At 41.1% G+C, this 22,389-nt stretch overlaps 1 protein-coding gene across 8 annotated transcripts in view; it reads left to right on the top strand.

The window, feature by feature from the left end:
* KIZ (kizuna centrosomal protein) overlaps positions 1–22,389 on the top strand; it is a 165,566-nt gene that overhangs the window by 11,922 nt on the left and 131,255 nt on the right. The window contains exon 1 of one of the 8 annotated variants that reach the window (XM_061587990.1): positions 11,169–11,189. The exons of 1 other annotated variant lie outside the window; for it this stretch is intronic. Coding sequence is in view for 4 of the 7 variants with exons in the window: in XM_061587986.1 (XP_061443970.1) it covers positions 15,385–15,479 (95 nt within the window). In the remaining 3 variants the exon portion in view is untranslated. Of the gene's footprint in view, positions 1–11,168; positions 11,190–15,256; positions 15,480–22,389 lie in introns of those variants that run through there. 6 more of the 8 variants (XM_061587954.1, XM_061587974.1, XM_061587984.1 and 3 more) reach the window with 6 other exon arrangements.

Raw genomic sequence — 22,389 nt, forward strand, 5'->3', positions numbered from 1 at the left:
CACTAGCTGTAGTTTCCAAACTGTCTTCAAAGGCAGCCCCACGTAGAGCGCATTGCAGTAATCCAATCTAGAGGTTACCAGAGCATGCACAACTGAAGCGAGGTCGTCGCTTTCCAGATAGGGACGTAGCTGGGCTACCAACCGAAGGTGGTAGAATGCATTCCGTGCCACCGAGGCCACCTGCGCCTCGAGAGACAGGAATGGATCAAAAAGAACCCCCAAGCTACGAACCTGTTCCTTCAGGGGGAGTGTAACCCCATCTAGAACAGGTTGAACATCCACCATCTGGTCAGAGAAGGCAGTCACTAACAGCGTCTGTCTTGTCAGGATTGAGCCTCAGTTTATTAGCTCTCATCCAGTCCATTATCGTGGCCAGGCAGTGGTTCAGCACATTAACAGCCTCACCTGAGGAAGATGAAAAGGAGAAATAGAGTTGCGTGTCATCAGCATACTGATGACAACGCACTCCAAAGCTCCTGATGACCGCACCCAGCGGCTTCATGTAGATGTTAAAAATCATAGGGGACAGGACCGATCCCTGCGGGACTCCACAATGGAGAGTCCAGGGTGTCTAACAATGTTCCCCAAGCCCTGCCTTCTGGAGACGATCCACCAAGTAGGAGCGGAACCACTGCCAAGCAGTACCTCCAACTCCCAACTCCATGAGTCTCCCCAGAAGGATACCATGGTCGATGGTATCAAAAGCAGCTGAGAGATCAAGGAGAATCAACAGAGTAACACTCCCTCTGTCCCTCTCCCGACATAGGTCATCATACAGGGCGACCAATGCTGTTTCAGTGCCAAAACCGGGCCTAAAACCGGATTGAAACGGATCTAGATAATCAGTTTCATCCAAGAGCACCTGGAGCTGGCTGGCGACCACCCGTTCTAAGACCTTGCCCAGGAATGGAACATTCGCTACCGGTCTATAGTTGTTCAAATTATCTGGGTCCAGGGAAGGTTTCTTCAGGAGTGGTCTCACTACTGCCTCTTTTAAGCAACTAGGGACCACTCCATCTCTCAAGGAGGCATTTATCACTTCCCTGGCCCAGCCAGCTGTTCCAGCCCTGCCAGCTTTCACTAGCCAAGAGGGGCAAGGATCCAGTACAGAGGTGGTTGCACGCACCAGTCCAAGCACCTTGTCAAAGTCCTCAAGCTGTACTATTAGTGATAACAGTATGGAGGTGGAACCTGTGTAGATGTGGTTGATCAAAGGGAGAAGAAATTTTGGGTTAAGCAAAGCTCTGCTTTTATAAAACCTAAGAAACATACAGATACTTTGAATGTCTGAGTGCCTGCACCAGTGGAATACTGGAGGAACTTGTGAAACTTGCTGCAACAGTATTTAGAACTGAGCATGTGGTGTGAAAGACTCCTTTTCCTAACATTTTGTCTTCTTGTTTTTCTCCACCCACCACATCTTTGAAATATATTGTATATGGTTAACCGTACTGTTTATTTATTTATTTATTTATTATTTATTTTGTTTCATTTTTAAACCGCCCATAGCGAGTAGCTCTCTGGGCGGTGAACAAAACAGGATTAAAATACAATATACAATAAAATCAGTGACGAACAACAGCAAATTAAACAAAAACATTAGATAGAACATATTGACATTAAAATTGAACATTATAATAACATTAAAATAACTGTTGCCCTGACTTACTTTATGTTTGTTGCTATTTTGTATTTTTATTATGTTTTTATATTGATTGTGTATTTTATTGTTTTTATTATATTTGTAAGCTGTGCTGAGCTCTGTTTTTAACAGCAGAAGGGCAGGATATAAATCCTCTTAATCAATCAATCAACATTCCATAGTGTTGGAAACTAGAGTCTCGGCATTTAAGGCTGAAAATGTTGCTTTTAAAAAAAAGATTTCTCACATCTTTCCCCAGTTTTTGGTGGTAATTCCTAGGCACAAAAACAAAACAACTGGACAATCCAAATATTAATATGCAAATAATTTGCATAATATGCAAATTAGCCTGCCCGGATTTGTGGAACTGGAATATGGCAACCCTAGGTGGGGATGACATTGGCAAATACTACTTCCCTCTTTTTATGTTCTTGAAAGCATCCACTGGGTCAAAAGCTATGAACATAAGGCCTTCAATTGGATTCCACATATATAAAGCATGAATACATGATTAAGTTTTTTTCCTGTACTGAGCTATTTTTAATGCAGTTATCATAATTTTCATGTTTCAGCGGTGGCATGTCTCCTAAAACATTTGAGTGGGAGTGTTGAGGACACAAATATTTAAAAATGACACACCAAGAGCATAATCCAGCCAAAATTAAAGTGGTTTTAGATTAAAATGATTTCAATAGAAGCAACTGCTTAACTGGTAAAACCATTCAGTGTTTATTCAATGATGCTTAACTCCCCTCACAATATCAGTTTAACTTAACCTAAGTCGATTCACCAACAGATTTTTACCACTTAGCTTCTAATCAGAAGGCAAGGCAAGTAGAGTATTTTGCAATTAATCAAGCTTGTTTATAAGTTATATTTAATGAGCTAATGCCATGGAAGAGAAAATGTCTCTCTCTGCAGACAATTATGCATCTCCCAGAACATGCTCGATCTTGTCTGATCTTGGAAGTTAAGCAGGGTCAGGCCTGGTTAGTACTTGGATGGGAGACCGCCTGGGAATACTGGGTGCCATAGGCTTAGAGGAAGGCAATGGTAAATTACCTCTGAATATCTCTTACCATGAAGACGCTATGAATATATCTAAAAAAGATTCATAGGGCCACCATAAGCCGTATAGCAACAACAAGGCATTGAAAATATTCTGTACTCTGAAAGAAGGGTGTTCAGAACTGAAGCTTTATTTTGTTTCAACAAAGCTCAAGACAGTGGAGAGCAGTCGTTCCACTCATTCACACCCCTGACTCTGGTTGCCTGCCTCTTGTGATGAATGCTTCCAGCAGCTTTAAATAAGATAGAAGCTCAGAGTGTTAAACTGAAAACTGCAGATGGGAAACTGATTTGTCCTCTGGGTTCCAATCAGCAGATGGAGTGGGGGGTGGTGGCAAATACAGGGTTGCAGGTGGCAATTCAACTGGCTGGTGGCTGGGAGCTATCAGTTGCTCTGCTAGGTAGTAGCTTCTCTCTCTCTTTCTCTTTCACGGTAACAATAGTAAGAACCAAGGTTAATCCAAATGCTTCTTTTATTTCAAACCTTCTAAAGCTTGGCACACTTGTTCAACCTGCTGAGAAGCATGCCCAAGTGGCAGACAATTACAGATGTCATAAACAAATTTAATTTGAAACACTTCACATTTTAGAGGATAATCCAGTCACATATTGGGTAATTTATTGCTGTTATCATACTGGCTATTATTCATAGCCCTGATATTCTCATTGTACTAAAGAATTCCATATTCAGGAAACATATTATCCTGCTGTATCAAGGATACATTAATCAGAAAAGTAAAATCTCTTTTCAGTGGGGGAGTATGAGGGGTGGTTGTTGTAAAGCAACCTTTTCCACTATAGTGCATCGCTGCCATCACAGAAAACATTTTTTTAAAGTGGGGCAGGGGAAATCAAACAAAATGCCATACAGTATCTTGCCAAGGGCTGCTGTCTTTCTCAGAAGTAGATGAAAACATATGAAGCATTTATATTATAGATATAATGTTCAGGGATTGCTAACCTGGCACCTGCAAAGGGCTTCTTTCCTGGGATGAACCATTCATCTAACTTTTGTGTGTGAGAAATTAGTCTGTTCCACCCTTTCAGTGTTTTACTTCCCCTCCTGGAAATTTTTTTGCAGACAAGTAAGAGAGGGAGAGATATACTTGGGAGTGAGATGGGGAGATGTGTGGCCTGTGTGCGTGCATGGGAGAGAGAGAGGGAGAGTGTATGTATGCATGCAGGAGTGGGGAGAGTGAGGTATGCATGAATATGTGGTCTGTGTGCATGTGTGGTTTGTGTGAGAGAGATGGACTTGAACAAAGAGAGGGAGAGATGTATATGTAGCAGTGGCCAGTGGGACGGCATGGGCCCCCCCTCTGTTGTGCTCTCAACTTCACAACACTGCAGGTCACTGCCACTGACCAAGAGGTAGGGGAAAGGTGCAGGGAGCTTGGCATGTGGCAGCAGGAGCGTTGGATAGGCTCTGATGCCATGTGCCTCCACCCCTCCTCTTGGTCAGTGGCTGTGATTCATGGTGTTGCGAAGCCAGGAGACCCACCTGGGCCACCCACTGGCTGCTACTGTTTGTATGTGAAGTGCATATCTTAAGAGAGTTGGTTTTGACACAACAGAAGTCTTACGACCAAGTATGAATGAGTGAATTAGAGATGCATGTGTGTCTGTGGTCTGTATCTGTTCAGTGTATGTGTGTGCACACGGACATGTGAGAGTGTGTTGTGCAGCCATGTAAATTTTTCCTAGTACTGAGGAATGCTGCCTGTTGTTACTAGAGAGCGACAGCACCACTGTGTGTGTATGAGAGAGAAATCAGTTTTGTGTGATCTCCACAATCATTCATTTCATTGGCGATCACTCCTGGCCGAGTAAGATTGTCTTCCAGGGTAAGGTCTTTAACAGTGGGTCTGTAAGTGACTGTGGAGGCCAATTCTGGATTCACACAGCCTCCCACAGTGAGGACACAGGTTTCCAGATGGAAGACAGACAGCGACAGCACCACTGTGTGTGAATGAGAGAGAAATCAGTTTTGTGTGATGTCCACAATAAGGATCAGCAGGACATAGCTAACTTCCCATGGTAAGCCTGAGGTTGTTTGGGGCGGGGCAGCAACAATGACTGTGCTCTCTCTAATTCTGTGTTATGCCACGCCCCCACAGCAGCCATTTTGTAACTGGTGCCCACAGCACTTTTTCAAAATTCAAAATGTGCCCACTGGTCCAAAGAGGTCGGCACATCTTGATGTTAATATAGGACAAAATTTAGGTAGAGAGTCAGTTCAGGTAATGCCAAACCATGGTTTGGTGTTATGGGAACAAACCCTGCTCTCATGTGTTTTGATCAGTTACTCACCAGTTTGTGGAAAATCAGTTTGCTGGTGTATTTGAGAAATGCAAACTATGGTGTATACTTTCCCTCTAAGACAGGATGTCAAGCCATGGATTAAAGCTGGTGTTCAATCCTGATTTGGAGGTCAAACATAGTTTGCTGATTCTGATGAATGGCAAAATATGGATTCCCAGCCACAAACAACGGAATGTGTAATCAGAGTGCAACAGCAGAGGCCTTGTTCCTGCAGCCCAAACCATGGTTCAGCATTATGTAGGAACTGAACCAGAACCTTAGGGTCAGCATTTTCCCCTTGAAAATAAATGTAATTTACTTATTTATGTTTATATTCCACCCCCAAAATACATGCTTCAATCCACCACTGAAAGTGAAGACTTACAGTCTAACTCTATGTAGAGTTGATTTTGCTCAGGCACACCACCTCTGGACTATGCACTGCATTTAATTTTGTCCCTGTTAAGCTTCTCATTAGTGATTAATCTATTAATTTAAACTTAAAACTCCTGTTAAAGGATGATAATAACACAAAGGGACCCTACATTTTCTGAGCTATATAACAAGGCTAGCCCAAGACATTCTGATATCAAAGAAAAAATTCAAATGGTCCCTCTCTTGGTATAGCAAATGCATACAAAACTACTTTAAGTATTTGGGGTCTAATACTGGAGAGAGATACTACCAGGAGGCAGCTCAAAGAAAACGGCATGTGATGACTGGCTGTATTGTAGTGGGCAGAGCTTTCTGATATAGCTGCATATATGTAACAACGTTAACTCCGTTATTGTTCAAATTACTTGATGGGAGTCCTTAAGAAGCCAGAGGACATCACAAGATACCATAAAATCACAGAATCAAACAACTGACAATTTGCCAACCAAATGGCCCAAAATGTATCACCTGGAGTGGCTTTTCTCATTCACCTCATGGTCATATAACTTGTTATGCAACTAGTTAGGGAACTAGATATGTATACCAAGGGTCAAACCAGGCATGAAACAGGAGATTCATAATCAAGGTTTTTAAAAGTTAAAAGCAGCCACGGAAGGAGAACTGGATTGATGGTGACAGAGAGGTTTTAACTGTCTGCTCCCATACCATTTTTACAGGGACAAAGAGCTGAACGTTTGAGAACACGTGATTTAATGTACACACCACACTCCAAAGCTTATTTGCTCCACAGGAAATATCTGTATAGTGCCTGCATGTTTCCCCCCATCAGGTAAACAGTAGATTAAGGGAATGATTTAGGTCAGGAAAATAATCTAGGAGCAGCATTAACCCCTTCCTGAATGCTATAGCACCAAGTAGATCTCTCTCTCTCTCACACACATGCTTTTACCTTAAAATATAAAAATCAGAGAACTGTTCATGGATCTCCCACACGACCATCTAGTTGTGGCTCATCCTGACAACAGCTTGACAATACCTCCCCTTTTTGCAGTCCCAGGCAGGTAATAAAAAGGGAGATTCCCTGATCTACTATATACATGGCAGCAGTTTGGCTGCATTTGGCTTGTTGGACCACAAGTTGTGCAGGTGCCCTCTCGTGGAATTGGCTCTGCACCCGATATTTATTTATAAAAACATTTGTATACCTCTATTTCATTAAAAACATCAAAGCGGTTTACAACATGTTGAAAACACCACCACCACAGAAAAAACACACATTAAAAATACAATAAAAACAAAGGTCAACTGTTGCAAAAAAAAGCATGTTCTTAATTGCCTGCATAAAAAGTAAAGGTGTCCCTGCACTTATAGTACGAGTCGTTTCTGACTCTTAGAGTGATGTCTTGCGACGTTTACTAGGCAGACCGTATATATGGGGTGGGATTGCCAGTTCTGTCCCCGGCCTTTCTTTACCCCCCAGCATATGCCGGGTACTCATTTTACCGACCACGGATGGATGGAAGGCGGAGTGGACCTTGACCCTTTTACCAGAGATTCAACTTCCTCCTTCCGTTGGAATCGAACTGCGGCCATGAGCAGAGCTTCAGGTGCATTACCGCCGCTTACCACTCTGCACTACATAAGCCTGGCAAAACAGAAAAGTTTTCAGCAGGCACTTTAAAGTTAAAACAGAAGGTGCCTGCTGAATCTCTGTTGGCAGACCATTCCAGAGAACTGGACCAATGACACTGAAGGCTCAATTTTGTGTCATTGTTAAATGAGCCTTGCCAACTTGGGGGACAACCCGAGACAAAGGGACATTTGGAGATGTGATTTTGCCATGCACCATTTTTTCAATTAACAGAGACTAAAATTATAATTAGTGGGGGGGGGTCACACAAATTTTTGCAGTTACAAAGGGGGGTCCCATACACACAAAGGTTGGAAACCACTGATCTAGATAATCAGTCTCATCCAGGCATGCCTGCAATTGCTCTACAACCACCTTCTCCACCACCTTTGCCAATAAAGGGGTGTTGGCAACTGGTCTATAGTTGTTACACTCCATTGGGTCCAGTGTAGGCATTTTAAGAAGTGGATGCACCACTGCCTCTTTAAGGGCAGTGGGCATCACACCATCATGCAAAGATGTACACCTGTGACACATTCAGTCACCCCACTCCGGCTAGCTTTAATAAGCCAGGACGGACAAGGATCTAATGAGGTGCATCACTGCAAGCATCATCAGGCTGCATTAACTGGAACTGATCCCACAACATTGGGTTCAGTGTTGCATTGGACACCTCGGCTGGCACTGCCACAATACTAGTGTCTAAATCACTGTGGAGCCAAGTGACTTTGTCCTCAAAGTATTTATCCTGACAGCAACAGCTGGATATACAGCTTGCAAACAACACAATATTCTCCATCTTCATCCTCAAAAATGTTCTTAAATCTATTTTTATTTTATACATTGTTTGGGTACAAGGCAGGATGTGCAAAATCCATAGCATGTTTCCATGCGATTATGGTCACTTCTATGTCCATCACTCATTTCTGTTACTATGGGAACATGTGGTCAAGTGAGTCATCCTGTTTGCTTTAAATACCAGTTGCTAAAGCACACATGCAGCAGAGTGCTATTGCACCCTTATCCTGCATGTGGACTTCCCATAGGCATTGTATCATAAATATGTTTAAAATTATCTATGCAGAATCTCTTAAGCACAGCATAATGTGACATCATCATTTGTATCAAGTCACAAATTCTTTATATATTCTGCTCTCATATTTCTCCGGTTCATATAATCTGTGACAAGGGGACACTCCCTGTTTACTTCTTCAAGCACCTCCTGTCCTTTATTTGTGCTTTACATGCAGTTAATCTTACAATTTTAATAACTGTTCTAACTATTTCTTATGGTATTGTACTTGTATTCCAATATTTTGCATATACTAGTCTGTCTGCTCCTAAGGATTTATGACTACCTCTTGATTTTTCTTTCTGACTACACAATCCTTCGCATCATTTAACAGGCCACATAAACATTTGGCATAAAAATCCTAATATTGCTCTGGACTTCAAGGATTATACCCCCAAACGTTTTATTTTATTGTATTGTCACCCCAGATGCATGAAATCTCATTATAGTACCAACAGCTACCTTCAATTGTTCCATAAATAATGGGTAACTTCCATGGTGTAAGGTGCCATTGTGATACCATGTTAAAGGAATTCTTGTTTTGCCAAGACATAGAAAAAGTAGAGAACTTCACACCCACCCCCAATAATCAGAGATTTCTTTGGATGATTTCAAATGGAGATCTTTCTGCCATTTACAGTGCAATCCTATGCATGTTTACCCAGATGTAACTTCCACCATCTCTATGGGGCTTACTCCCAGGAAAGTGTGGTAAGACTACAACCCTGTATACGTACCTCAAAGTAAGTCCCATGAAACATAGTTGTATGTACTTCTGAGCAGAGGATTGCACTGTTAATCATTTAGGTGCCATTCTAGTGCAATCTCTCTCAAGTAATATCTTAACACAGAACATGCCTTTTCCTTTAAACTGAGCAAACTTGAATTTAATAAGCTCTTTTTCATCTTGCTTGCTGTGTTAGATTTGAAGATACCAATATAATGAAAAACAAAGGCAGATGTGTTGGTCCATAAGAAAAAGCTTCAAAATCCATAGTTTGGCAATACTCTTATTAGAAACAGTCAAAATGCCAAAAATAGTAAGCAAGCTTTTATATATTCCAGAACTCTTCACCAGACCCTCAAAATGCAAAGACCTTCTTCAGGTGCTAGGAAGTTTTCCTCTGGTTGTAGATCCTGCCCTGAACAAGACAAAAGTAGCAAATAAAATAAAATAAAAATGGAATTGACCTATGTATCAACTAGGGAATGCCCTGAGAAATTTCACTAATCTTATCTAACCCTTTATCCCCATTAGAAATTCTGAGTTGTTTCTCCTGAACAAATTCTCCAAATACATGCTGGACAAATTCAATCATAATTTTAGCCCCAGGATATATCAGCTTTCCCTACTTCTGGAAGAGATTTTTTTAAACTGTATCCAAAAAGGGAGGAATTTTAATACAGGTGAGAGGTCAATAACATGCATAGTACTGTGCTGCATGACTAACATGCATTCATATTGTCTGTGAGCCCTAGTCAGGGAGATCTGGAACCCCTTAAGAAATTCTGCTAGTCTTATTAAAGCTTATTTTTTACTTCCCTCAGAGTTCCTCAAATATTTTTCTTGGGCAGGAATCTCCAAATTTGCCGTAAAATGTTGCCTTGCATGCACTTCAGTGCAACTTTAGTACCAGCATATCAGGAAGTTCTCATCTGCCTGCAAACACAGAAACAGTCAGTGTGGTATATTGGCTAGCATGTCTGAGTGTGGACTGTGAGTCCCGGATTCAAATCCCAATAGCCAACCAGATGGATCTTAGTCAAGTCACTGTCTCTCAAAACAGAGTTGTTCTAAGGATAAAATGTGATAACCTTATATATGCTACTCTGAGCAACTTAATATACAAATGTAATGGACAGAAAGGCATTCTTGAGCTAGCTATTTGGAGAAACGTTGCTCCAGAAACATGGGAGGATCCAGTCCTTCATGTGTAATGAATAAAAGACTCTGAAAACAGGATCTTTTGAACAGCAATTTTTAACTTGCTTATGTCCCAGTTCTATATACCATTGTTATCCCACCTCATCATGGCTGTTCCTGAATATGAACCATCTTTAGTGCCTAAACAGCATATGCAAACATTTCTGAAATGGATGAATATCTTTTCACTTGGAATTTCCTTGGCCCAGTCTCTCAGATTCTTACAAAACATCTGAAGATTAAAGCTAATACAGCCTTGTTCTTCTAGTTTCAACACTTGCTGGTTTTAACACAAGCTTCTTCTGAACTGAGAGCTCATCTAACTGATACTGTAGTATGCAAAATGCACATTTTTTTTGACAAAACAAGAGATGTATACATCAGAGAAAAGCAATTATTCATTTCATGGAACTGTAGGCCTGAATGAAAGCATTTCATTGCATTTAAATTTATTGAAATTTAAACATTAAATTCAACATATTAATTAGGACTGTGTGCCATGAATTGACACTGACAGTAAGAAATGGATCTCAACAACTGCTCTGCAGATATATGTTCATTGGTATTATTTGCTCTTTGATTACCAATATTTACAGTGCTCTTCATTTAGGACTTTTCATTAACTAAAGTCTTATATGAGCATTATGTAAATTTGGTGTATGCCTTTTACATTAGGGCCAGCTTTACAAATTTTAAAAGGGGATGGTAAAGAAAAATGTATTCATTTGTGTCCCAAATGGTGTGGAAGGTTTAGCTGAATTCCAAGTTGCACAGCAAAATCAAATAAAGAAGCATAACTTCATTAAAAAAAAAAAAGCTCACAGCTGAATTTATGCAAATCCTTGATTTGCAAAACTATAGAGTAACAGAATTGGTGTAATTTACCAGAAGGAATGGAATCTTGATACAAGCAGAGAACATCATTTGCAGTTTTATATCTACCTTTTGTGGCACTGGCATGTAATCCTCTATTTTATTGTTTCTACTTGAAAAAGTACATTTTACATTGAGGCAATCCTACCATAAGGCAAGAAGAGGTGGGTATCTCAAGAGGCCAGTTACCAATGCTATGGACAGCAGCAGAGTAGGAGACAAACAGAACAACAAATTCACCAAGAAGTTCTGCTGTGCAAGCTGCCTGCATCTTAAGAAAGAGGTGAGACACTGTGGGCTTTTCCAAACGGAGCGGGATAATCCACGGTTTCCATATTCGGTTTGTCATCTGATAGTCCTCACTTTGCCTTTTAGTTCGCTCTTTCCCAATTAAAAAAAAGGCTTTTTTGCACCCGCACCCGCAGCGGTAAGACCACTACATTCTTTTCGCTTTTTCCAAGCTCCGCCTCTAAAACCTCCCCCTATCAACCAATTGGTCAGCAAAAAAATTACGTATGCTCCTCTCCCCCTTTGCAACGAAGCACAATATGGCTGTAAAGGAGTTCTCGCCTCGGAAGGAAAGGCTGCTGGTCGGTTTCACGCCTGCCTTGTTTGTATTTGCGATATTATGCTTAAATGAATGTATGCTTTTCTGCCTTTATTGATATTTAAGGAGATACACACTCTGGCAATTGCATTTATTTCTCCAAAAAAGCAAGAAACTGTCACCCCCCCTCCTTCTCCCTTTCCTTCCCACAGAGAATGAAATTGACAAAGCTTTCCCAGTGGGCTTGAAACCGACCAGAAGCCATTTTCTAAGTTTGTATTTGCCATATTACACTTCAAGGAATGTATGCTTTTCTGATTTGAAGCAAAAACCCCAGCAAGTACAATGAAATTGACAAAGCTTTCTGGAGGCAGGGTGAAACTGACTACCCCCCCTTTCTCGCTTGCTGTGCATTGCAGATCTCACCCAGAGCAGCCACCCAGTTTCCAGGCTGGCAAAAAATTAAATGCATCTGCGCAGTAGTTGCAGACCCCCCCCAACACCCCACCATTGCGATGATTGGTTCAATTTTCCCCGGGCTTATTCTTGCACATGCGCAGAAGTGCAGATACGTGATTGGCTGGAATGAGGAGAAGGGGCAAGGGGAAACGCCCCAAAACCGCCCATCAGCTGTAAAGTCCGTGGTATTGCATCCTAACTCCTGAAGGCACAGCGGATGATTCCTGATTTTAAACAGCAAATCGCATTTTTGCCGGTATTGCAAGGAGTGGATTTGTGTTGTGCAACATAAAAGAGTTGGCACCTGAATTTGCTTATCTTCCTTTTTCCTCTCTATTCCCTTTTCTTTTTTAAAGCGTATCTCTTAAGATGCTAACCTGTTCTTATAAAATGTAAACTACTGTGAGTACCTTGTCAAAATGGTGGTATACAGATATAATAAATAACTGAAATGAACATCACATTACTCTCTCAGACAGGCTTGTTATTTCAAAGCAAATCAGGCTTTCCACATCAATATCATTATTCATTAGAAAAAAATGAGCACTGGTATGTTGGTTAAGATTGTTTTTCCCAAGAAACTATACTTAAGTACACTTCCATGATTTGTTTCAACAGCTTAGACAAACAGCATACCAGTTACTGGATATCCTAAATGATTATTAAAGTCCACTCTGGACTTTGGAATCAAGATAATGAGATCTGTATATCAAATCACCTGGCTATCTACTCTACACTCCTTGCTGAAACATGAACCCTTTTACGTTCTTTGTAAAAGCTATCAGGAGTTGATAGAAATAATATTCCAGGACAAAATAGGCAAGCAATCTGAGAAAACCGGTGAGCAAATGGAATACAAAAAACAACAGGAGTTTGGCATGGGGAATTCTGTGGGTAGGTGTATGAATAAGAACAACTGGAATTGAAATGTGTAAAATGATCAAAGAATACCGAAGTCTTTATTCTGAAGTTTGGTAGGTTCTAAGGAGAAACTCCTCTGTAGGAGTAATCAGGGCTGTGGAGTTGGTATGCCAAACCTTCGACTCCGACTCCTCTATTTTTCTACTGTCTGACCCCGACTCTGACTCCACCCAAAATTGCTTCCAACTCCACAGCCCTGGAAAGGGCTGTAAATGTCTTTTTAAGTTGGAAGCTCTCATAGGAGCATTTTTATCGCTGCCTGAATATGCGCTGATCTTGGCATCACAGCATTTGTCTTCATCTGGATTCTGTGTCATACACTGACACACAAAATGTTTTCCATCTTGAGTTATGGTGAAATGCTCAACTACAGCTGACTTCATGGGAAGCTTCTTTGACATTTTGAATTTATATTTTGAAAAATTTGTCAATCAAAATTTATTTTGAAGCCGGAGTCGGTACATTTCTACCCAAAATTGCTTCCGACTCCGACTCCACGACTCCACAGCCCTGGGAGTAATGGATTCCTTATTGTGGAAATCAAGGAGGAAGCAGGCCTTTTCTTTTTTATTACAAGTGCCTTTTCCAAAAAAAAGAGGAATGGTGTTGACCATGGGCAGCGTGTAGGACCTTGAGTAGGCAGTTATGGATTTCCCATAAACTGAATTGAATTTGGTGCTGTACCTGTAAAGTGTCTATTCTAGTTTAATAGGAACAGGGCCAAATTAAATTCAACAGGAAAGGAGAGAAAATCCAGCCCACTCTGCGCCTGCTTCCTTCAATGTATTTTCTTGTTGTTTCCGCCCCCAACCCCTACTTCTTTTCTTCTTCCTTCCTTCCTGTCCTGCAGTCTTATGGGAAATCCATCTGCAAGGGGTACACAATCTAAATATTATTTGTTAGTATGGCTTAACCAAACAAAAGGATAAACTACAAATATTAAACGTGGTCTGCTTATTATTATTTTCATTAGTTACTCCCCTTAGCTCAAAATAAACTTCTCTTAGAACTTATTTTGTTCTGTTTTCTTCCACCTCTCCATTCTCAGCCCACAAATGCACAACTAAAAGAAAACAAACAAAAGTATTAATAGTAAGGAACCTAATTTATTTTTAGATCTTAGTTATATTACAGTTTGGAGTACAACATTATCAAGGTGGACCAGTGCAAACAGGCAGTACTTGGCTACTGTCTCTATCTGCCAGGTTATCATTACTGACCAAGGATGAATGGAACACATTGCCAATATGGCTAAGTACTCTTATACATTGTGGGGTGTTTTTTAAAAATAACTGCTCCTTGTTCCCTCTTTTGTGCATTTGCTCAACCTTTATGCATATACTTTGTGCAGCAGCGGTTGTCCTGTGTTGTGCAACATGATTTAATGGCGAATTGGCATGCAATTTCACACAAGGGGCCTATAGTTTTATGAGCTAGAGCTAGATGGGTCACGGAAGAGACACATTAAATTCAGTATAAATCAAATGCTTTGGAATACAAGTTATTTTATAGTACTATTACATTTCATATTTAAAGATTGTATTCAATTAAGTTCTACTCAAAACAGACCCACTGAAATTAATGAGCCTAAGTTAGTCATGTATATTAATTTCAATGAGCCTACTCTATGGATGCAACCTAAAAAAGCTTGTGAATAATAATAATAATAATAATAATAATAATAATGAATATCCCATGGAACATTATCTGACATCTGACAGTGGAGACCTGCTATGCAATGCAGATTTTTAGGGGAAATAAATCAGTTCAAGTCCAACTACTTCAGCTGTTTGGTCTGTGGATATGACTTGGATGTCATTCAGTTCCAGCTAGGAGCTTTTATTGTTTTGGAGGTCCTGTGGACTAATTTTGTGACTCGTTCACCAATAACTTTGAAATACATCAAAGATTTCATAGCAGAAATTATTACACAAAACAGACACTAATCCCATGCACATTTGGAAAATGTAAATGGACTGCCTTCAAGTCGATCCCGACTCATGGCGACCCAATTGGGACTAAATCCTGCTGACCTTAATGGGATTTACTTCCGAGAAAACAGACACGAGATCAGGCAATAAATGACGAAAACGACCAAACCAAGTTGAAACACTTTCAAAAATCCAGTTGATTTTATCCCATAGGAAACTTAACCACGCACCCTGCACTACACTTATTACGGAGGATGTCCAACTGAACTCAGCAGGACTTATTTCTGAACAATTGTGTACAGGAGCAGGCCTCAATCCTAGACACACTTACCTGGGATTAAGCCCCGGTGAACTCAGCAAGACTTTCTTATGAGTAAATGTGTATTACAATAGAAGGCGGGTTGGAAAGGGTTCCTTTTTCTCCCTCCCACTTTCTCCTTAATGTCACCAGCGTTCTGAGAGGAGAGACTAGGCGTGGCTTCATTTCTTCGTCTGGCCGGCGATTGGCTTACGGGGAAGGAGAGGCGGGTTGACCGTGGCGCATCTCGGGACCAAGCCTTGTATCGTAGACACCGGAAAAACAAACAGGCGCGTATAGGCCTGTCTGCCGTGCTTGTGCGATGGCCAGCAGCGCGCATGGGACTCAAAGCCCTTTCGCGGTTAGCGGCTATTATGACGACCAACTTCGTTGCCTTCAGACGCGTCTCCGGGACAGGTGAGATCGCCATGCCGTTAACCCTTACTCCCCTCCCTCCTGGGAAAATTGGAGGTCCTCCTTAACGGTTTCCTTTCTCGTTTTCCGCCCCCTCATTCCCAGTTGGTATAGTCCAGAACTCATGTTCCCTCTGGGGCGGAGCCTGCCTTTCTCGTTGCTAAGCGTTGGGGCAGGTTAGGGCCAATGAGAGCATCCCGCAGAATACCGTTGGCCTGTGAGGCATGGAAGAGTACCGATGGAAGTAGAAGGATTACCGGCTGCGCGATGCCTTGGTAGTAGACTAGTTTTTCATCACGGATGGTTAGGCCGAAGGTGCAAAGTTTGCTTGGAGCTCCCTGTAAAATGATTGTATTTATTTCTCTATGAAGTCATTGGGATGTGATGCTTGAAGACCAATTTTTTCTCATCTGATGTACCACCACAAGAAGTACAGTGTTGGTTCACACATGCAGCAGAATAAAGTAATAAGAGTGAAGTAATAAGATGGTAGAATGACATGTACTTCCTAAGATTGCAAGTGGAATGTGTGCATAGGTATTTTAATGCTCCCCCAACCCACTACACAAAACCAAACCTTCCTGGAAGCAGAAAACTTGTAAGGAATAAAGTTAGAAAACAATCTTGCACTCTCATGCGTGGGGTTTTTAAAGAGATTCTTGTGTGTATTATAGAGCAGTCAAAAACAGAACCTCATCTGAAATCTGAAGTGAACATAAGAACATAAGAACATAAGAAGAGCCTGCTGGATCAGGCCAGTGGCCCATCTAGTCCAGCATCCTGTTCTCACAGTGGCCAACCAGGTGCCTGGGGGAAGCCCGCAAGCAGGACCCGAGTGCAAGAACACTCTCCCCTCCTGAGGCTTCCGGCAACTGGTTTTCAGAAGCATGCTGCCTCTGACTAGGGTGGCACAGCACAGCCATTATGGCTAGTAGCCATTGATAGCCCTGTCCTCCATGAATTTGTCTAATCTTCTTTTAAAGCCATCCAAGCTGGTGGCCATTACTGCATCTTGTGGGAGCAAATTCCATAGTTTAACTATGCGCTGAGTAAAGAAGTACTTCCTTTTGTCTGTCCTGAATCTTCCAACATTCAGCTTCTTGGAATGTCCACGAGTTCTAGTATTATGAGAGAGGGAGAAGAACTTTTCTCTATCCACTTTCTCAATGCCATGCATAATTTTATACACTTCTATCATGTCTCCTCTGACCCGCCTTTTCTCTAAACTAAAAAGCCCCAAATGCTGCAACCTTTCCTCGTAAGGGAGTCGCTCCATCCCCTTGATCATTCTGGTTGCCCTCTTCTGAACCTTTTCCAACTCTAGAATATCCTTTTTGAGATGAGGCGACCAGAACTGTACACAGTATTCCAAATGCGGCCGCACCATAGATTTATACAACGGCATTATGATATCGGCTGTTTTATTTTCAATACCTTTCCTAATTATTGCTAGCATGGAATTTGCCTTTTTCACAGCTGCCGCACACTGGGTCGACATTTTCATCGTGCTGTCCACTACAACCCCGAGGTCTCTCTTCTGGTCGGTCACCGCCAGTTCAGACCCCATGAGCGTATATGTGAAATGAAGATTGTTTGCTCCAATATGCATAATTTTACACTTGTTTATATTGAATTGCATTTGCCATTTTTCCGCCCATTCACTCAGTTTGGAGAGGTCTTTTTGGAGCTCTTCGCAATCCCTTTTTGTTTTAACAACCCTGAACAATTTAGTGTCGTGAGCAAACTTGGCCACTTCACTGCTCACTCCTAATTCTAGGTCATTAATGAACAAGTTGAAAAGTACAGGTCCCAATACCGATCCTTGAGGGACTCCACTTTCTACAGCCCTCCATTGGGAGAACTGTCCGTTTATTCCTACTCTCTGCTTTCTGCTTCTTAACCAATTCCTTATCCACAAGAGGACCTCTCCTCTTATTCCATGACTGCTAAGCTTCCTCAGAAGCCTTTGGTGAGGTACCTTGTCAAACGGTTTTTGAAAGTCTAAGTACACTATGTCCACTGGATCACCTCTATCTATATGCTTGTTGACACTCTCAAAGAATTCTAATAGGTTACTGAGACAGGACTTTCCCTTGCAGAAGCCATGCTGGCTGTGCTTCAGCAAGGCTTGTTCTTCTATGTGCTTAATTAATCTAGCTTTAATCATACTTTCTACCAGTTTTCCAGGGACAGAAGTTAAGCTAACTGGCCTGTAATTTCCGGGATCCCCTCTGGATCCCTTTTTGAAGATTGGCGTTACATTTGCCACTTTCCAGTCCTCAGGCACGGAGGAGGACCCGAGGGACAAGTTACATATTTTAGTTAGCAGATCAGCAATTTCACCTTTGAGTTCTTTGAGAACTCTCGGGTGGATGCCATCCGGGCCCGGTGATTTGTCAGTTTTTATATTGTCCATTAAGCTTAGAACTTCCTCTCTCGTTACCACTATTTGTCTTAGTTCCTCAGAATCCCTTCCTGCAAATGTTAGTTCAGGTTCAGGGATCTGCCCTATATCTTCCACTGTGAAGACAGATGCAAAGAATTTATTTAGCTTCTCTGCAATCTCCTTATCGTTCTTTAGTACACCTTTGACTCCCTTATCATCCAAGGGTCCAATTGTCTCCCTAGATGGTCTCCTGCTTTGAATGTATTTATAGAATTTTTTGTTGTTGGTTTTTATGTTCTTAGCAATGTGCTCCTCAAATTCTTTTTTAGCATCCCTTATTGTCTTCTTGCATTTCTTTTGCCAGAGTTTGTGTTCTTTTTTATTTTCTTCATTCGGACAAGACTTCCATTTTCTGAAGGAAGACTTTTTGCCTCTAAGAGCTTCCTTGACTTTGCTCGTTAACCATGCTGGCATCTTCTTGGCCCTGGCGGTACCTTTTCTGATCTGCAGTATGCACTCCAGTTGAGCTTCTAATATAGTGTTTTTAAACAACTTCCAAGCATTTTCGAGTGATGTGACCCTCTGGACTTTGTTTTTCAGCTTTCTTTTTACCAATCCCCTCATTTTTGTGAAGTTTCCTCTTTTGAAGTCAAATGTGACCGTGTTGGATTTTCTTGGCAATTGGCCATTTACATGTATGTTTAATTTAATAGCACTGTGGTCACTGCTCCCAATCGGTTCAAGAACACTTACATCTCGCACCAGGTCCCCGTCCCCACTGAGGATTAAGTCCAGGGTTGCCGTCCCTCTGGTCGGTTCCATGACCAACTGGTCTAGGGAATAGTCATTTAGAATATCTAGAAACTTTGCTTCTTTGTCATGACTGGAACACATATGCAGCCAGTCTATGTCCGGGTAGTTGAAGTCACCCATTACTACCACATTTCCTAGTTTGGATGCTTCCTCAATTTCATATCTCATCTCAAGGTCTCCCTGAGCATTTTGATCAGGGGGACGATAGATCGTTCCCAGTATTAAGTCCCTCCTGGGGCACGGTATCACCACCCACAACGATTCTGTGGAGGAGTCTGCCTCTTTTGGGGTTTCGAGCTTGCTGGATTCAATGCCTTCTTTCACGTATAGAGCGACTCCGCCACCAATACGTCCTTCCCTGTCCTTCCAATATAGTTTATATCCAGGGATAACCGTATCCCACTGGAGTGGTTCACTCCAGTCTTACACTTTAGGATTCTGCCATCTCTTTCTGCTTTCTCTGTGTATGTCTGTTATGGAGACTATGTCTTGCAGCTCTTCTATACATTATGCAGAATGAGGAAATGGAAATGGGCTGCCTTCAAGTCGATCCCGACTTATGGCGACCCTACGAATAGGGTTTTCATGGTAAGCGGTATTCAGAGGTGATTTACCATTGCCTCCCTCTGAGGCTGAGAGGCAGTGACTGGCCCAAGGTCACCTAGTGAGCTTCATGGCTGGAAGTGTTAAATATGGCCCTCCCACTTTGAGTCTGAATTCTATACGTGAGTCCACTACCTTCTTCTATCTAATATGTAGAATGGTTTTGATATCTTTAAAGGAAAATTTAGACCAATTCATGTCTGTCAATAACTATGATAGGTGAATGGAGCTTCTGCTCACCGAGATAATCTACCCTGATTACTTGATTCTGGGAATAAGCAACAGGGAATGACCATCATGTTCATGCCCTGCTTGTGAACATCCAATGGCATCTGTCTGTTTGAGCAAGGCAATTCTTACATTCATATCTCAGCCAAAGGCTCCAGTGAAGAGCACTGATAGTGTTCTACTATCAAGTCAAGTCAAAAATGTTTATTGTGCTAGCCATAAGCCATGACAAATACTGTACAAAACTTTAATATTGAATATAAACAAAGACATAGAAAATATACATAATAAAAATTAACAAGCAGAGTCTCCCTGGCAGTTAATTGCTATGTAGTCTAATTCTTTTTTTCTGATCTTTTTTGCCGCAAGGGCAAAAAGAGCCACCTTGTGGGTCACGTAGCTGTTAACATCACTCAGGAGATATAAGGTCTCCTCCAGGGAGTTCCCATTTCCCTGGGACAACAAAGGTTTAATAAATCTCTCTCTTGGGTGATCGTATAGAGGGCATCTTAACATGTAATGCACAATATCCTCCACCTCTCCTAGATCACAAATACACAGTCTTCTTTCAAATGGCACTTTCTGATAACGACCATCCAGTACCGCTGTAGGCATAACTTGGAACCGAAGTTCCATGAAAGCAATTCTTAAGGGGGCTAGCCTTAATTTAGTCAGATAACAAGCTCTAAAATGTTCTGTTTTCACTAATGCAAAATAAGTAGAAAATCTGGATTTTTTGATTAGACACAGATCTCTTTTAGCGTCTATCCAAAGGAGCCAGTCCCTTAGGTGTCTTTTTTCTATGTCCACGAGATATTTTAGCTCGGGAAGATGGTAGCTATTTAAGAGGTTATGGGACATTAACTTCCAGTTATGGTTATTTTCTAACTCCTTATAACACAAAGTTGGTAAACGTTCCGTTATCAAAGAAGCAATTCGCTTAAAATAATTCAAGCGGAGCCACACAGCTTTTATCTTTATAGATGGCCAGCCAGTTTCTGTTCTCAAGAAAGCTGCAGGTGTTCCTGGGGGTAAGGAGTATAGTTTTCTAAAGAATTTATTCTGCACTATTTCCAGGGTTGTGATCACATTCGTATCTGCTCCCCATACCTCTACCCCATAGAGCATTTGTGTGACTACTTTACTGCCAAAGATCTTTAAGGCAGGTTCGATCAATTGTCCACCCTTATTATAATAAAATTTCATTAAGGCTCCAATTGTTCTCTCTGCTTTCAGCTTAATCATCTCACTATGCCGTTTCCACGAAAGGGACTCGCTGAAAACTATCCCTAAATATCTGAATGAGCGGACTTGTTCTAAGACCTGTTGATCCAAACACCATTTATACCTTGGATTACGTTTGCCAAAGACCATAATTTTAGACTTAGAGTAGTTTATCAATAAATTCTCATTTTTACAGTAAGTGCTGAATGAGTCAAGGAGGTTTTTAAGGCCCAAACGAGAAAGAGAAATAAGTACCAAGTCATCTGCATACATTAAAATAAAAATCTTTCTATTGCTAATTGCTGGTGCAGGCGAATCTACTCGAGCTAACCATGGGACCAGATCATTGATATAAATATTAAAAAGAGTGGGAGCCAAAATGCATCCCTGCTTCACCCCTCGTGTAGTTTTCAAAGCTTCAGTTAATGCACCCTTTAAGCCAATTCTGATCCTCAGTTCTGTGTTGCTATACAACTCTTGAATCAACTGTAAAAGTCTACGATCCATCTCAATGCTTTGTAATTTCTCCCATAGTCTGGATCTGTTGATTGAGTCAAAAGCTGCAGTGAGGTCAATAAAGGCAGCATACAGATGTCTTCTGTTCTTAGTGTATTTCGCTATAATATGATTTAAGACAAAGCATTGGTCAATCGTGCTGTAACCTCTTCTAAACCCTGCTTGTTCTTCCTGGATAATCAAATTATCTTGCAGCCAATCAGTTAGTTTTTGCAGTAAATATCGAGCATATATTTTTGAGGGGATGTCTAACAAACTGATTGGACGATAGTTTTGTGGGTCATTTCTATCCCCTTTTTTATAGATTGGAAATATTATGCTTGTTTTCCATCCGAGAGGCATTTGACCAGAGCTGTTGATTGTGGTGAATAATCCAACCAGGATGGGTATCCACCAGTCTACATTTTCTGTAAAGAGTTCTGGGGGAAGCATATCTTCTCCTGGTGCTTTTTTAGTTTTCAAGGATGCAATAAGCGTCTTTATCTCATGTGTAGTTACTGGATGCCACTCAGGTAAGTTATCAAAGTTTTTAGATATCTCAATCTCTGCACTATCATTAGGTTGACCACCAAATAAGTTAGTAAAGTGCTTAATCCAGGAAGAAGCAGGAACTGCAGCCTCCGAGGTAGATCTTATTTCCTTTAATCCTCGTGCAACCAGCTCCCAGAATTTACCTTCATTGTGTTCCCTTACTGTTTGTTCCAATTCTTGCCACTGAGTTTTTATATATACCCCTTTCTTATTTTTAAGTAAACTTTTATATTCCGTCCTACATTTAATTAACTCTTCCGTTTTCTCTTTTGAAGGTTTCTTACAGGATTCTCTGATTTTTTTTTTTAATACTTTCTTAGCCTTCCTACACTCTGCATCAAACCAGCCGTGTTGGAATATCTGTTTACTTTTATCTTTAGTTGTTATTAATCAAGGTCTAAGTTCAGTAACTATTTGCTGGAAAATATCTATATGATTCGCTGAGTTATCCCCAAATTGTTGTCGCCTGCTCATCAGAAAATTGTTTTGTAGTTTTTGCTGGATGTTACTACTTAATTTGTTAGACCATTTCAGTCTCCTTTCGCCCAGCATTTCCCCGGTAAGATTAGTTGTATCTGTTATTGGCATCCGTTCCAACAAGGGATTTAAAGT

This window comes from Rhineura floridana, chromosome 1 (assembly GCF_030035675.1).
Source record: "Rhineura floridana isolate rRhiFlo1 chromosome 1, rRhiFlo1.hap2, whole genome shotgun sequence".
In the NCBI taxonomy this organism is placed as follows: domain Eukaryota; kingdom Metazoa; phylum Chordata; class Lepidosauria; order Squamata; family Rhineuridae; genus Rhineura; species Rhineura floridana.